At 59.0% G+C, this 15,850-nt stretch overlaps 4 protein-coding genes across 8 annotated transcripts in view; 2 read left to right on the top strand and 2 right to left on the bottom strand.

Annotated features, from left to right (window-relative positions):
• ELL (elongation factor for RNA polymerase II) overlaps nt 1-5,249 on the bottom strand; it is a 49,420-nt gene extending 44,171 nt beyond the window's left edge. The window contains exon 1 of one of the 2 annotated variants that reach the window (XM_014887188.2): nt 5,104-5,249. In XM_014887188.2, the coding sequence (XP_014742674.1) occupies nt 5,104-5,238 (135 nt within the window). In that variant the 5' untranslated portion in view covers nt 5,239-5,249. Of the gene's footprint in view, nt 1-3,844; nt 3,872-5,103 lie in introns of those variants that run through there. The other variant, XM_088179153.1, reaches the window with a different exon arrangement.
• Nucleotides 5,250-5,918: 669 nt separating this feature from the next.
• On the bottom strand, nt 5,919-11,348 carry FKBP8 (FKBP prolyl isomerase 8). Of its 2 annotated transcripts, XM_014887239.2 has the most exons (9): nt 11,318-11,348; nt 10,713-10,997; nt 10,390-10,559; nt 10,055-10,143; nt 9,609-9,826; nt 9,361-9,533; nt 9,207-9,284; nt 7,151-7,288; nt 5,919-6,735 (listed from the first exon to the last, which is right to left on the bottom strand). In XM_014887239.2, exons 2-9 carry the CDS (start codon nt 10,981-10,983, stop codon nt 6,649-6,651), a joined length of 1,224 nt encoding a protein of 407 aa, XP_014742725.2. In that variant the 5' UTR covers nt 10,984-10,997; nt 11,318-11,348; the 3' UTR covers nt 5,919-6,648. The 2 variants fall into 2 exon arrangements, 1 of the variants encoding a protein (XP_014742725.2); XR_015808506.1 differs by lacking the exon at nt 11,318-11,348 and having other exon boundaries at nt 6,597-6,735; nt 9,196-9,284; nt 10,713-11,086.
• A 227-nt stretch (nt 11,349-11,575) lies between these two features.
• KXD1 (KxDL motif containing 1) lies at nt 11,576-13,702 on the top strand. The gene is made up of 5 exons (XM_088179151.1): nt 11,576-11,714; nt 12,023-12,123; nt 12,219-12,371; nt 12,751-12,797; nt 13,363-13,702. The coding sequence occupies exons 2-5, from the start codon at nt 12,029-12,031 to the stop codon at nt 13,596-13,598; spliced, it is 531 nt and encodes a 176-aa protein (XP_088035277.1). The 5' UTR covers nt 11,576-11,714; nt 12,023-12,028; the 3' UTR covers nt 13,599-13,702.
• Nucleotides 13,703-14,575: 873 nt separating this feature from the next.
• On the top strand, nt 14,576-15,811 carry UBA52 (ubiquitin A-52 residue ribosomal protein fusion product 1). Of its 3 annotated transcripts, none has more exons than XM_014887242.2 (5): nt 14,576-14,709; nt 15,096-15,214; nt 15,294-15,380; nt 15,471-15,573; nt 15,671-15,811. In XM_014887242.2, exons 2-5 carry the CDS (start codon nt 15,112-15,114, stop codon nt 15,762-15,764), a joined length of 387 nt encoding a protein of 128 aa, XP_014742728.1. In that variant the 5' UTR covers nt 14,576-14,709; nt 15,096-15,111; the 3' UTR covers nt 15,765-15,811. The 3 variants fall into 3 exon arrangements, with proteins under 3 accessions (XP_014742728.1, XP_014742729.1, XP_088035278.1); XM_014887243.2 differs by having other exon boundaries at nt 14,618-14,718; XM_088179152.1 differs by having other exon boundaries at nt 14,665-14,749.
• Nucleotides 15,812-15,850: the final 39 nt, after the last annotated feature.

Raw genomic sequence — 15,850 nt, 5'->3', positions numbered from 1 at the left:
CTGAAGAGGCTTCTGTGCTTCAGACACAAGTTAAAAAGATATTAAAATAGCTTTCCTTTCTGTTGTTTAAGTGGAATAAGAGATCAGAATATGCTGAAGAAGAGCAAGGGTTTAATTCTGCTGGGTAAGGAACACAATCACCACATCCAGCTGCCATTGAACTGATGAAATATCCCACTTAAATGAAAAAGAAAAAAAAAAAAAACGAACAACCTAGCCCCATATAAGTAATCTTCTAGTTTGCCTCCTCCTGTATTGCCAGAGAGCAAAAATTACTAATTCAAATTCAACCTCTCTAATTAATGGTAGGGTAAGTTTTGCTGATAAAAAAGCAGATCACGTTTGATTTTAAAAAAAAAAAAAAGGCAGCATCAGTCACAAGGATTCTGTCACAAACTTTCTATTTTCCCTTGGCACGTCACCAATTAGACCTAGTTCTTTAGTCTGCTACCACCAGTATAAAAAAAAAAAGCATAATGGCTTTATAATTTGCCACCAAATCCCATAGCAACTGTACATCACTTTAGATGTAAATTACAGACAATTCCTTCCAATGCCGTTTGAAAACTATAGAGATGAATCTATAATTTGAGCAGATCCAAATGCTACGTGGTCGAGAGGAAAAGCTTCCCTAAATAATTGAAAGGAAACTGCCACGGGCCAAAACATTCCTCGTGCACAATGTTCAGAGTCTCTTTGTCCCCTTCCTTCCAATGGGAGGTGCCACATTCAGGTCAACGTGAAGAACACTGAGCAGGAGCCGAGCAGTTCAGGGTGTTCTGCAGATCCTGTCCCATTTTTGCTGATGAGCCCTACGTGTGCCATGAGCTTCCTCTCCAGCCTCCTCTGATTCATTCAGTCATGTCACCGACTCATGTTCCCGATGTCGTAAGAGCCTCAATTTTGACGGACTACAGCATCAGTGAATTAATAGGACAGGAAAAAACAGGTTACGGGGAAGGAGGAATGATGCAAAAAGCTCTGAGATAATTCAATGAATTTTGATTCGGAGGCCGGATTGTTCTTCTCCTCCTGACACCTGCAAGCAGCTTTCAATTCTCAAGTCAGCATGAATACGCATTACCCTAAAGACCCTGTAATGACAGCACAGCCTTCATTTTGTGCTTCGTGCTTTGAACACAGCAAGATGAAGGAATCTCCACAAAGCTCCAAAAGACAAGGCTGGAAAGTTATTTCAATACACAGCAACTCCAAGGGGTCGGGTTAAGCCTCATTTTCAAGGGATTGTTTCTCTCACGGTTGGTTTTAGAGCAGCATGGGGAAAGACGATTTGGGGAAGCCGCATCTATCAGACCATAGTCCCAAAAATCAGCTGGGAGAGCACAGGGACAACGTGCTCTGGTTATCTCAGCTTAGTCCCCAATAAATATTTGTGCATCTGCCAAAGTTCACCAGTGAATCAACCAGTGGCTTCAGTTCAAAACACTCCGAGGTGGCAGGGGCAGAGAGAGACAAACGGGAGCAGGAGAGGAGCTCAGATCCATCACCAAGGGATGGATGCTACAACCTTCTTTAAATCCTCCCAAAACAACCAGGACCAGGGCCAGGAGCAGAGTTCAGCCACTGTTAGGTCAACACAGAAGGGGAGAGGGAAAGGTGTGCAAATGCATCACGTTGCTTTTTATCAAACAACCACTCCTCAAGCACAGAGAGAGGTTTACAGAAATATGTGGAAGCTGGGAAATTCCCAGGTAAGGGTTCCAGGAACAGCACCTTGACTGCAAGGGACACTCAGGTCTGCCATGCAGCATCAGGCAGGAAGATGGTGACTTAACCCAGGATGCTGCTAAAAAAGCAGGTGTGAAAAATAAAGGATGAATGATAACTAAGGGTATTAGGTGAGGATGGTAAAATATCTCCTCATTGAGGACAGGAATGAAAGAGGAAAGCAAGGCAAGGGCGTGAGGAGTTCCTTTGTACTTGACAGGGGTAAGAACAAAATTTGGGGCGTGCAAGAAGTGATGGGAAAAGTCACAGAATCATCTAATCCCAGAATGGTTTGGGTTGGAAAGACCTTGAGGACCATGCAGCTCTACCTCCCTGCCACGGGCAGGAAGACTTTCCACCAGATCAACCTAGCCTTGGCCATGCCCTGCCTTTTTTGGGGCAGTGGGAATGCCTAACCACGTACACACCCCCAAAAGGAAGGCAGCAAACTGCAGGCTGCTCTAGAATTACACTCCCTACAGAACCCAGAGCTGTTTTAGGTGAGCACACCAGACTGGCTCCATTTCACCAGTGGACAAACCAACTTGGGACACACTTCCCACTGCTCAGCCCTCTGAGCTCAGCAGCCAGAGCTCTCAGTTTCACAACCCTGGGGAAACAGTTTCAGGGGCAGCAAGTTTCACAATGAGCAGCTGGGTGACAACTCACTGTGTCCCCCGTGAAGCCAGTGCTAATTCTCTTTTTAAGGCTCCTATGTCATTCAGGTGAGCTATTGAAGAAACCTTTCCAAGGATCAGGAGAAGCCAGCAGCCCTGTGAGCTGGAGCTCCTCAGCAGCAGCTCCACGTCCTCTGTACATGGCACAGGAACAGCCTGCTGGAACACAAGAGCTGGGGATCAATCTCTCAGAACCACAGAATGGCTTGGCCTGGGAGAGACCTTAAAGCTCAACCTGTTTCAAGCCCCTTTCACGAGCAGGGACACCTTCCACTAGACCAGGCTGTGCCAAACCCATTCCAGAATGTGGATCCCTGACCATTCTCTTCCCTAGGACACAGACAGCTCAGCAGAAACACAAGAGCACAGCTCAGCAGAGGCCCAACAAGACAAATATCTGTTTCTCCACAGCCCCGCTGCCTGATCCACACATGATGCAGCTCCACACCAAGCCTGCAACTGCTCTGGCACCAGGGACACTCCAAACAAATGGCAGCTCGCCCGGCTGGGTGATCATTTTTGGATTATGTAATCCCAATACATTATTATTAGACCAAGAACAAACTAAAGCAAGGAACTGAAGACATTTCCCTGCCCGTTCTGGCAGGGGGACAGGGCCTTGTCGCAGGAATGGCACGGACGTGCTACCCTGGTGCCTGAAACAGGTCAGACTGCACATGTTGGACTGCAGGTAACACAAAGAGCAGGATTGGATTCCAGGCCATTATCCATATTACACAACGCTGCCGTCAGTTCCACCACGTTTCAAACCAAACCCAGCAGAAGGAGCCTGAGCAAATTTTTTCCATTTAACTACTGCAGCCCAAAATTAAAACAGAGCTGGACTGGACAAACACAAGCTGCAAAGGTGTGTTGGAGGCAGCTCCTGGCTGGGCCGGGCCCAGAGCTTCCAAGGAAGCCGAGATGTTCAACAAGCTGAGGAAACTGTTTATAGAACCGATGCAGAATGAGCATATGTGTTTAATAGCCCACTAATTGTTGCGTTATTCACTACACAAACAAGCAGCTCTTCTGCCCTTATCCCTTCCTGCCCAGTTAATCACCAGGAGCCTCTGACTATTTCTCTTTTGGGTGGCGGTGAAGGAAGCAAAGTTCATTAGTGGCCGTTGGCCACCAAACAATCCCGAGCCCAGACTTCATTTAGAAAATAAACACCACTATTCATGTGTGACACGGACTCGGAATAGCTTCCCAAAATATTTAATGCAGCTGCCTGTAGTCTTCCTACTCTCCCTCCCCCAAAATAAAAGGCTTTTCCAATATATAGAAGAAGAATTATTTGGATTATTTGTTTCATTTTTCGTAGAGAAAAAAGCTAGTAACTCAGTCTACCCGAGTCACTTATTCCTCCTGACTTCTCATAATGCTGATAAACACTCATTAAAATATAAGTTGATAAACCCTGGTACAGTCATTACCTTCGTCCTCATACAGAGATTGCCCAATTCAGTGATGTGATGTAACCAACACCCTAAATTAAAAATAGTGTTGTGACAACATATGGTTTATCCTACAGAAGCTGGCAGGCAGGACGCTCCTAATGACAAACGGGTTTAGGCTCCCAGCTTCCCCCAGCAAGGTGAGGAGACAGAAATGCTCGTCGCAGGATCAGAGGCGGAAAGAAAGAATAAAATAAAAATAAAATTACACTAAAAATGACAGTTTCGAACCCCTCTCCGGTCCATCCCAACACCAGCTGCCGTGCTTTGCCATTATTCTCTATTTACATGACTAATAAGCTCTCTGGATGCATTTCAAGGAAACGGCACGGAAAAGACAATCTGGAAATTTCAAAATACAGTCTGAACGTGCCTCCCTCCCTCCCCCCCACCCCACTGCCGGGAGGGGAGCACCGAGCCGGCGGGGGATGAACAAGCCCGGTGTCCCGGGGATGGCGACAGCGATGGAGGGACCCCCTCACCCAGTCCGGGATGGCAGCACCGGGGATGGACCCGCCGCCTCCCCCCCGGCTTTGGAAACCCACGTCACGTTCACCGGGGAAACGGATGGGGGGGGGGGGGGCACCGGCGTGCCTTGGCCCCCCTCCCCAAACACTCCCGGGGACTGACGGCAGCTCCCCGGCACCTCCCGGGGGGACACCGAGCGCCCACCCCCGCACCGACACCGCGGGGACCCTGACACCCACCCGAGGGGGGCACACCGGGGGTCCCCGCTCACCCACCGGGGTGGTGGCACGTAGGGGTCCCCGCGGTGATTACCGGGGAGAGGGAGGGGGAAGCACCGACACCTCCCGGTGTCCCTCAAGCACTTCCCGGAGGATCACGACCCCTCCCCGGTCACACACCGGGGGGCCCGGAGGGACCCCGCAAACACGACCGGGGACTCGGAACACAGCGGGGTGTTACTGGGAGGGACACCGAGCCCCCTCCGGTGTCCCTCAGGCACCTGGCACCAGGATCGCCCTCCCCCATTCCCGGTTCCCCGGTCACTCACGGAGAGAGGGGGGGGCCGGGAGCCTCCGCACCCCCTCAGCCTCTCACCACGGCGTCCCCCCGCCCCAGGCCACACACCCACTTCACGAGGAGCTCCCCCTTTTCACCTCCCCTCACATCCCCGCCCGTGCCGCCCGCAGGGCTCCGTCCGGGGGCCTCGTGGCGGCCGCCCGCTCCCCCTCGGCGGGGCCGTGCCCGCCGCCCCACACCCGCCAGCCCCGTACCTTACAGGCCTGGTAGCTCTCGAAGGCGCGCAGGGCGCTCTCCGTGAGCTTGACGTGGAAGACGGAGACGCGGGTGCCGCGGCCGAGGCGGCCGCAGGACAGCCCGTACCCGCGCTCCGCCTGCAGCGCCGCCATCTTGGGACCGTCTCCCCCTCCGCGCCTGGGCCGCCGGGGCCGCCCGCCGCCGACACGCCCCCCCTTATGAATTATTCATGATGCGCCGCTCCGCCGGCCACGCCCACGCGGGGCGCCTGTTGCTGGGGCGAGGAGGTGGGCAGCGGGCGTGCTGATTGGTTGGGTGATGCCGGGCGCAGCGTCGGATTGGTAAGTAGGGATGGGGAGGCGGGGATATGTAAATTTCAGCGTGGGGCATGCTGGGGAGGGTGGTCTGGTGCAGCCGGGGAGTGCTGCGGGTGGGGGACCCCCTCCCCGGGATGAACCCCCCGACCCACCCCGGGCATTTAACCCTCGGGGTGTGAACTCTCTGGAACGCCTTGGCATGAACGCCCCGGATATTAAATCCCGGTGTGTGAGCTCTCCAAGCATGAACCCTCTGGAACCCCCTGGCCATGAGCCCCCCGGCATGACCCTCTGTGGTGGGCACCCCCTGTACTTCCCACAGGCATGAACCCCCAACCCCACTGACCTCTCCAGTCATGAACACCCCAGCATGGACCCCCTGATCCCCAGGGAGAGACTGAAAGTTCCAGGCTTCCCCAGGGCAGATTTTGGGGTCGCAGGCTTCCCCCTGAGCATTCTCCCCCACCCTGTAGACTTTATGTGTCCCTGTGTGTGGTAATAAAAAGACCCGAACGTGAAGGAATTGTCCTTTATTTGGGAAGTTCACAGTCAGTTTGGGGTGCAAGGACAGTGCTACAAACCCCTCACGAGCAGAGCTGGGCAGCGGCGAGTGCTGGGGGGGCTGCAGGGCAGGGAGGGACCCCCAACGGGCTTGGACCCACAGGAAGACAGCCTGGACAGGGGGTCTCCAGCGCTCCCCTCCTCCATCCCTCCCACCACGGGTTTCTTTGGCTTCCTTTGGACATTGCACGCTCCAGGGATGTGCAGAGGAGGGCAGCGGGTACCTCCAGGAGGGCTGAGTCCCTGGCAGCCCCCCAGGAATCAGGAATGTCGCTGCAACTGCCCCTGGGAACATCCACGTCGCTTCCCACAGCTTCCTTCTCCGTGCTTCCCCCTGCCCATCCCATCCCAACACCCAGGATGGGCACGGCCAGGCCGTACCGGTGTGTGGCACCTCCCGCTGCCCCCTGGCACATTCAGGGCTGGGGGCTGAGCCCCTGAGTGCCAGGAGGCTGCCAAGGGGTCCCTGCTCTGCCAGCAGCTCCCTCCCCACACGTGCACCCACCCAGAAGGGATGTGGGGAACGTCGGGAGAGAGATCCGGCACCTCTGGCAGAGAAAGCATCCGTGTTCCTGGAGCGCTGAGTCCGTGGGAAGGGGCAGCAGAGCCTCGGGGCAGCCCCTCGGCAGAGACAGGCAGGACCTGGTGCTGGTCCTGTGCCAAGGGGCCACCCCGGTGCCACCCTCAGTTCCTGGCCGCGATGACCACGGACAAGGCCACGCCGCCCAGCGCGATGGCTGTCGCGCCAAAGAGCCACTTCCAGGGGATGGACTGCGGAGCAGAGGACACATGAGAGGCTGTGTCCATGGCAGGGGACACGTGCCACCCTGCCTGCCCGCCCTGCCCCCTGCACAGGGCGTCCCAAAAAGGCAGTGCCGTGTCCCTCTGTCCGCGGGGACAGCGTGTGCCACCGGCTGACAGCGCTTCCCGATGGGCAGCTGGGAGCAAAGTCCGGACCCTGCAGCTGGCACGGCTGGGATCCGGTGGACACAGCCAGGAGCACAGGCTGTTATCGGTGTTTTCCGGGCACGGTTCCCGGAGCACAGCCCCCTGCTCCCAGCAGGATCGCTGTCCTGACACAGCCTGTCCATATCCTGCTCGGGAGCAGGGCTTTGTCCCTCCTTCGGGGAACACTGACACACCCTCTGTGGATCCCCACTCACTCAGCCACCCCCTGAGGTCTTACCCAGGGCAGTTTGTCTTTGCACTTCCTGGAGGTGCTGGCGGCGCTGGGATTCCCGAGCATCTTCCTGTACATCTCCGTCTCCACGTTCCTCTGGTCCGCGTGTTTCTTCACCAGCTTGGAGAGCTCAGCGTGGATGGTCTAGGGAGGACAAGGTGGTGTTATCAGCCCTGCACCACCCCTGCCTGCCAGGGAGGGGACGTGTCATCCACAGCAGGTTCCACCACCCCCTGGGATGTGCAGAAATGTCGTGGAAGAGCTTAGAAACAGCGGAGAGGGTGATCAGGCTTCACCCTGCCCCACGTCCCAACGCCATGGGGTTGCACCAGGCTGGCATGGAACACCCTGTGGGTCCAATGCCCCTCCGTCCTTCTTGGCTGCTCAAGCCACTCCCTGCCTGGCAGCAGGGAGCAGAGCCCAGGGCTGATGCCAGACATCACGAAAAGGATTTTATCCTTTAATCGAGACAGGAAAGTGTCTGCCTTGAGGACAGACATGTGCCAGCTCTCCCACTTTCTGTCTGGAAGCAGGCTGGGAAAGCAGGCTTAAAACTCAGTCTGGTGTAAAGTGGGATTGCAGCAAGACCCGCAGCGTGCCCACACCTGCCCTGCTGGGGCAGGAAAAGGCTCTGAGTCCTGCGTGGGGCCCACAGGCTCCCCAAAAGCAGCAGCAAGAGACAGGGAGCCGAGCAGGGCAGGGTGGCAGAAGGACGTTGTGGTGGCCCTGGTGGCACGGCCATGCTGTGCCCTCTGCTGGGGGACACATCCCGAGAACACCAACTCTGCCAGCCCGTGCCACACCGGGAAAAGCTGCCTCCAACACCAAAATTTGGATGTCTGGAGCATGGAACGCCCCTGCTCGCAGCTCAGCGGGGCTGTCACATCGGTGTAAGACAACCACCAGCATCCCACACTGCTCCTAGAACATTTCCCAGGGGTCAGGAGAAGGGATGTCTGTGACAGCCTGGCAGGAGGCAGGTGGAGCCCAGCATTTCTGGAGTGTTTTCAGCACCGGTAGCCGTGGCCCCTGAGTCACCCACGCCACGACTGGAGTGGCACCGCCACTTCCCCGGGCAGCAGCCAGGGAGGGCAGTAATTTGCTGTACTTGTGGTTTCACTGGACACGTCACTGCCGGGCATTTGGATTTTCCAGCCCTCTCCAATTAAAAGCTCCATCGGAACTGGGGAGCAGCCGCCCTGCTCAGGGACGTGCCAGGGGAATGGTTCCCAGTGCTGCTCCCTCTCCACCCTGACCTTGCTGGGAAAGGAAGGGTTTGGGGTCCTGCTCACCCTTCCAAGGGTGCTCAGACCACCCCTGAAGGTGCTGCGGGGTCACCAAGCACCTGTTTGTGCCACATCCCACCCGTGACCTTCAGGGATTGGATCATGACACAAATCCTGATGGTCTGGTGAAATCCCCATGGAAAAAAATGGATACAACAGATCCAGACAAAGATTAAAACCCATCTGGAGAGCCAAGACCCCCAGGACAACTCTGTGCAGGCAACACCTCCCTGTCTCCTCCCAGTCTCGCTCCTGCTGTGGTCATTTCCTGGCACTGGTTTTTGATTTCTCCCGAGGCTCCAGTCCTGCAGCTGATCATTAACTGACAGGAAATTCCTGACCCAGAGCTCGCCCTGCCCGGGCGCTGGACCGAGGTCTGGCTGCTCCCACCACCCAGTGATTCACTCTTGGGGCTGCTCAGCGAGTTTGTGGGGACTCAGCTCTGCTCCACTTCCCTCAACCACAGCACGAACTGCCCGAGCCACCTGGGGAACCTGGAACAGCCTGGACCATCCCCAAGGCATGGCTGGAGCACGGATGGGCTGCCAGGGAGTCCTGTCACTGTCAGGAGCAAAGGTCAATGTGGAGATAAGAGACTCCATGTGCTGCATCATTCCTCAGGCTCTGGGACCTATTCCCAGCCTCTCTTCATGGAGCTGGGGACAGCTCCAGGGGTTCTCAGCCTTCCAGAGGGGACACTGAGGTTTGTAGGGACACAGACAAGAGAGGAGCATCCAGGAGACCCCCAGCTCAGGTAGCACATACCTCCAGCCTACCTTGTTTGAAGGCTCCAGCTTCAATGCTGCCTTCAGGATGGGAATGGCCTCTCTGTATTCTCCCTGCTGAGCCAGCACCTGGAGGGTGGCACATGGATGGAGCAGGGCTGTCCCTCGTCCCCTGCCACGCCAAGGAGAAGGGACCCCTCCTCACCTTTCCCTTTCGGAACAGAGCCTTGATGTTCCCTGGCTGGTGCTCCAGCACGAGGTTACAGGACTTGAGAGCTGCCTTGAAATGGTCCAACTTCAGCTGCGAGGCCGCCAGGTTGTTGAGACACTTCACCTTCACGTCCAGCAGCTCAGCCTCCTCTTCTGGGCTGAAATCCACTGCACGGACCCCGAGGCCAGGTCACAGCAGGGCCAGGAGCCCAGGTGACCCTCTCTTGGTGGGGGGACAGGTACCTTTGGAGCTGGAGCCCACGATCCTGAGAGCAATGTCGTAGGAGTTGATGGCCAGCACGTAATCTGCCTGCTGGTAGAAGAAGTTGCCGCGCTCCCGTTTGCGGTTGGCCAGCTGGATCTTCTCCTTGCCACTGAGCAGCTCCAGGTCTGGAGCGTCCCGAGCTGCCAGCAGCTCCACCTCCAGCGTGAGGGACGCGTTGGGGGGGATGTCAGGGCTCCTGCACAAAGCCATGCAACCATTGTCACCTCTCAGATGCTGGGTTTAGCACCACGGCTCAGAAATCCGAGCCAGGGAATGAGGGGGATCTTTCCACTCGAGGACGTGCTGCTCATGGCAAGTGAGGAAGCAGAGGTTGGACAGCTGGGCTGTCACCAGGTGAGCAGGGGACAGCTTCCCCAGCCCTGTGTGGGACTACCCTGCTCCACCTGATGTGCTGCCAGCTCACCTGCCCTGAGCTCCGTAGCAGTACTTGGCATCTGACACGATCAGAGCTGTTTCTCCCATCTCCAGAAGCTGCACACACAGGTCCAGAGCCTGCAGAAAACAACATGGGATCACTGTGGAGATTATCCAATTCCAACCTCTTGCCACGGGCAAGAACATCTTCCACAAGACCAGACTGCTCCAAGATCCCTCTAACTTGGTCAACATCATAAGAAGTGAGCACAAGAAAGGGCAGAGGGGTCATTTTAATGCACAAACGGGATGTTACTGACTCCAACCTTCCCCGTGACCCCTGAGGCAGTGATAAAGCCAGGTGAGCTCCCACCCAGTGTTCACCTGCATGACGTCGCAGTCCCCCAGCGTGAAGGTGAGGGCAGGCTCCTCTTCCACCACGGTGCCATCCTCCAGCGTGGCCTTCAGGCGGATTGTCACGTCCTGGCCTTTTTGGGGACGGCTGTCCACACCCTGGCCGGGCACCAGCGTCTTCTTCTTGAGCAATCCACTCCCTGGGCAGAGAAAAACCAGAGGGCATCGGGACACGCCGTGGAGGGAAAAACCCGACTGCTCCCCCCTTCTCTGGCTCCTGCCCGGCCTAAGTGGCACCTCTAGCCCCGGGGAAGCCCGAGAGGCCGCAGAACCGAGCGCTCTCCTGCCCTCACCCAAAACATCGAGCCACTCCTGAGGCTCCCCGGCCGCGTCCCCCGCTCCCTGCTCCGGGGGCTGCGCGTCCTCCCGCGGCGGGGCCGGTGGCCGGCCCACGTCCTCCAGCGGGGGCAGCTCGCTCAGGTCATCCTCATCCTCATCGCCTTCCTCTTCCAGGACCTCGAAATCCTCCGCCGTGTCCAGCTGAGCCGCGTCCGCCGCCGTCTCGGTGCCGGTGCCTGCCCGGCCCGGGGAGCCGCTCCTCGGTTCCTCCCCGCTGGACGCCATCGCGGCGGAGCAACCTGGAATGGGGACAGAGGGCAGGGATCGGGCCTGCTCTTACCGGCAGAGACGCTCCGCCGGCCCGGGGACCGCCGGGACCCTCTGGGGACGGAGGATGCGCAACGGGACAGCGGAGACACCGGAGCGCCGGGGAAGGATCGGGCCTGGCGGGGGCGCGGGGGCTCGGTCTGGGTGGGATGGGGGGAGGGAGGGGGGGGGGTCTGTCCCGGTAGGATCGGGGGGGGGTCGCGGTCCCGGCCCGGTACCGTGGGGAGGGGGGGGCGGCCCCGCGCCCTCCGCCCGCCCCACGTGACCGCCGCGCGCCCCCCGCCGCTCCCACCTGGCCCGCGAACGCGCGGGCAAAGGCCCCGCCCCCGCTGCTCCTATTGGCCCGGCCCCGCCCACCGCGCGACGCCATTGGGCGGGGAGCACGCTCGTCAGCCACGCGCCCGCGGCGCCCCCGACGCCTTAAAGGGGCCGCCACCAGCACGGCCGCCCTGGCGCGGGGGCAGCGGGGCCGGGGGTTGGCACCGGTACCGGAGAGGCTCCGTGATGCCTGTGGGGGTTGTGACCCTCTCGCCCCGCCGGTCTCCGACACTTCCGGCTCGGCGCGGTGACGCCGCGGGGTCGCGCCCCACGTGACTCCGCACCCGGAAGCGGCGCGGAGCGGCCGCCGGTGCCGCCCCCGGTACCGCTCTTACTCCCGTCATGTGAAGCGGCGGGACGGGCTCCCGCAGGTGCGCGGGCACTGCTGGTGGGAGTTCCCGGGGACGCCAGTGAGGGCTCAGGCCCGCATGTCCCCGAGGGAACCCGGGGCTGGCGGCGCTACCGGGGCCGGGGGGCGGCGGCGGGCGGTCAGGGGACTCCCGTTACCGGAGTGTGAGGCCACCCCGGAAGGGGGCACGGTGGGGGTGTTCCCGGTACTGGGTGCATGGCAGGGCGGAGGGAGACCCGCTATCACGGAGGGGAAGGGGTCTCCGTTACCGGCGCGGGGGGCTCGGGGCGCTCCGGTCCCGCCGGCTGAGCCACCCTCGCGGTCCCGCAGGTCACGATGGAGCCCACGGCCTCGCAAGTGTTCTGCGGGAGGGTGCTGGGCATGGTCAACGCCGAGGACGTGAACGCCATCATCCTGGCCCAGAAAAACATGTGAGTCCCCGGGGGAGAGGCCGGTGGGAAAGCCGGTACCGGCACCGGGATCCTCCCGGCATCTTTGCCGAGCTCCGTCTGCCTCCCCCGCGCAGGTTGGATCGGTTTGAGAAGACGAACGAGATGCTGCTCAACTTCAACAACCTGTCCAGCGTCCGCATGCAGCAGATGAACGAGCGCTTCCTGCACCACACCAGGACCCTGGTGGAGATGAAGAAGGACCTGGACAGCATCTTCCGGAGGATCCGGTGGGAAACGGGGTGGGAACGGGCACGGAGATGGCATGGGGGGACTGGGTGGGGTGTGAGGATGTTAAAGTGGGGCACGAGTCAGGGTTTGGGGGGTTGTAAGAAGGAAAATCTGTTGGGGAAGGGAAACTATGATGCTGGAGGGAGTGGAGGGTGGAGCTTTGGGTTTCCGTGATCCTGCACGGGATGGGCTGTGCTGCCTTGGGAGCTGCTCGAGGTGGTCACAAAATGTGGGATTTTGTGTGCTGGGAGGGTGGGATGGGGTGTTCCGGGGGGGTTGGGAAGGGAATCCCTCAGCCCTGGGATTTGTTTGTGTTGTCCATGACTGCTGTTGGGCAGCTCAGCTCCCCACGGACTTGGATTGTTCTCTCCTCCCCAGGACACTCAAAGGGAAGTTGGCAAAGCAGTACCCAGAGGCTTTCAGCAGTGAGTGATTCCTGACACGCGGATTCACGGAGTTGTGGAATGGTTTGGGTTGGAAGGGACCTTAAAGTTCATTCAGTGCCACCCCTGCCATGGCAGGGACACCTCCCACTGTCCCTGATTGCTCCAAGCTCTGTCCAGCCTGGCCTTGGACACTGCCAGGGATCCAGGGGCAGACACAGCTGCTCTGGGCACCCTGTGCCACCCTCCCAGGGAGGAATTCCTTCCCAATATCCCATCTATCCCTGCCCTTTGGCAGTGGAAGCCATTCCCCCTTGTGCTGGCACTCCACGCTCGGTTTTCCTCCTGTGGGAAGAGTCTCTGTTTCTCAGAACGCGTGAGGCATCTTTCAGAAATCAGGAGAAGTCCATGTGCTGGCCCATGGCTGCCTCCCTAAAAGTCCAGAAAACTCCTTAATTTCATTAAAACCAGTCACAAGAAATAGCAAACAACCACTAACTTGTGTGCTGGTGATTTAGGGGATATTTTAAATCCCTGCTCCAAGCAGAATTAGGGAATTGCTCTCCTGGTGTCCCACCACAAACACCACCTCCCTCTTCCCTCGCAGACATCCACGAATCCCCCATCCTGGAGGACGACGACGACTTCGACCCTGTCCCCAAGAGCACCACAACCACCATCGCTACCTCTGAGCAGAGCACGGAGTCCTGTGACACCAGTCCCGACGTCATCTCCCCCACCACCAGCCAGGATTTCGAGGATTTATCCCAAGGCCAGTACGACGGCCCAGCCATGAACGGACAGAGTCTCACAGACGAGGACACGGCCAACGGCCTGGACTAGGAGCCACGTGCTGCCCCTGGAGAACTTTCTATCCTGTATTTATATTTGTGTGTCGCTTTTTTTTTTTTTTTTTTTTTTTTTTTTTTTTTTTTTTTTTGCCTCGGGAAGAGGGAAGCCAAGGCTGGGAGAAGCTGAGGGGAGGAAGGTGCTGCCTTTCTGCCTTGAAACTGCCACTGAGGTGTAAGCCCACCGCTCGCTTCAGGGGGAATCAGTAAATCCTGGGTTGGAAATACCTCTTGTCCTCCCTCCTTCCTGCACTCAGGAGAGTGGCTAAACTCCATCGTCCGTGTAGATTTTTTTTTTTGGTGCAGAAAAGCCCTTTTTGGGGCACAGGTGTTTATATTTCGTAAGGAGTGTTGTCTCTGAGGCTCCGTGTGCCCACCAGCTCTGTCCCTGCTGCTGATGGATTTGTGCTGGCCGAGTTTTGCACTGCTGGGATGAGCCAGAGCTGTTGCTTCCCTTTGGTTCTGACACTTAGCCCCTCACATGGTGCTGCTGGTTGCTCCACAGGCAGCCTCTCAGGAACAGGACTTGTCCAGATCTTTCTTTTCCACCAGCGTTGTGGTGTGATGGAGGAACTGCTTGGGTTTGGGGGTCCTGGTGACCTGGGAGGGGATGACAGGAGAGTAGGGGGGGGCTGGGTTGTGGGGCTGATCCTGTGATCCTGGAACTGTGGGATCCGTCATGGGGATGGTTCTGGGACTGTGGGGTCCATGGGGTCAGTGCGGCCCTGGTCCTGGCCCTTTGGGGCCGCTCGTGGGTCCAGTCCTGTGGCCGTGGGGCCGGTCCCAGGGCCCTGTGGGCAGTGTCGGGTTTGGGGGGACGGTCCTGGGGCCATGGGGTCAGGGTCAGTCTGGTCCCAGGTCCGTGCAGACCCTCCCGTGCTCTGTCCCGCGGTGCCGGTGTCACCCCGGCAGCGATAGGACAGTGAGGGGACGGTCGCGGGGCGGTGCCGGTATCACCCCGACAGTGACGAGGCTGTAGCGGGGTGGTACCGGTGTCCCCGCCGGAAGTGACGTGTCTGTCGCGAGGCGGTACCTGTGTCCCCGTCGGAAGTGACGCACGCGCGGTTCCGGTCCCGCCTCCCTTTCCCTCAGCAGCGAGGCCGCGGGTGCGCGCGGTGCGGGACCGGAGCGGGCCCGGGGGCCGGGGTGGGGGCCCTGGATCCCGGGAGGGGCCGGTGGATCCCGGGATGGGGAGTGGAATGCGGGAGGAAGGCTTGGGACCCGAGGAGGGGGGGAGGCTGGATCCCCGAGTGGGGGCGGGAACCCCGGGAGGGGCCCTGGGTCCCCAGGGACGGGACTGGGTCCCGCGGGAGGGCCCCGAAACCCGGGATGGAGGCTGGATCCCGGGAGAGCGGGGCTGGATACCGGGAGGGATGCTCAGGAACGGGGCCCTGAAAGGGTTTGAGGGGTCGGGGAGTGGCGCGGCCCTGTCGGGGGCGGGACACGGCGACAACGGGGCCGGCCCGGGGTGACGCGGCCACCGCTCCCACAGGTGAGAAAGTGCCAAGATGCAGATCTTCGTGAAAACCCTGACGGGCAAAACCATCACCCTCGAGGTGGAGCCCAATGACACCATCGAGAACGTGAAAGCCAAGATCCAGGACAAGGAAGGTACTAGAGGGGCCAGGAGTAGCGGGGTGGCCCCATGGGGGTCCCCCGGTGTCCCCACCACGGTCATTCTGTCCTGCAGGGATCCCCCCCGACCAGCAGCGTCTGATCTTCGCGGGGAAGCAGCTGGAGGATGGCCGCACTCTCGCAGACTATAACATCCAGAAAGGTACTCCCCGGACCCCTGGGGTTTTTAGGGAGCGTTTTTGGGGTGCCAGCTGCTCCTTTCCCCCGGTGTGACACCGATCTCTCCTTGCAGAGTCCACACTCCACTTGGTGCTGCGCCTGCGAGGGGGAATCATCGAACCCTCCCTGCGCCAGCTGGCCCAGAAGTACAACTGCGACAAGATGATCTGCCGCAAGTACGTCCCTGTGTCCCCTCCCCTCCCTCCTGCCGCCCCCCAGCTCCCAGAGCCCCTCCCCGGGGACACCGGGCTCTGCTGACCTGTCCCTCTCCAGGTGTTACGCCCGCCTGCACCCCCGCGCCGTCAACTGCCGCAAGAAGAAGTGTGGACACACCAACAACCTGCGCCCCAAGAAGAAGGTCAAGTAAAGCCTCCAGCCCTGCCTGCACTGGCCAATAAAGTATTGCAACGCTCAGCCCTGTTTTTTGGTCTTTTTTTACCCAAATTGGTGTGG

This window comes from Sturnus vulgaris, chromosome 26, assembly GCF_052056855.1.
Source record: "Sturnus vulgaris isolate bStuVul1 chromosome 26, bStuVul1.hap1, whole genome shotgun sequence".
Taxonomy (NCBI): Eukaryota; Metazoa; Chordata; class Aves; order Passeriformes; family Sturnidae; genus Sturnus; species Sturnus vulgaris.
This window is presented reverse-complemented; position numbering and strand designations above follow the sequence as displayed.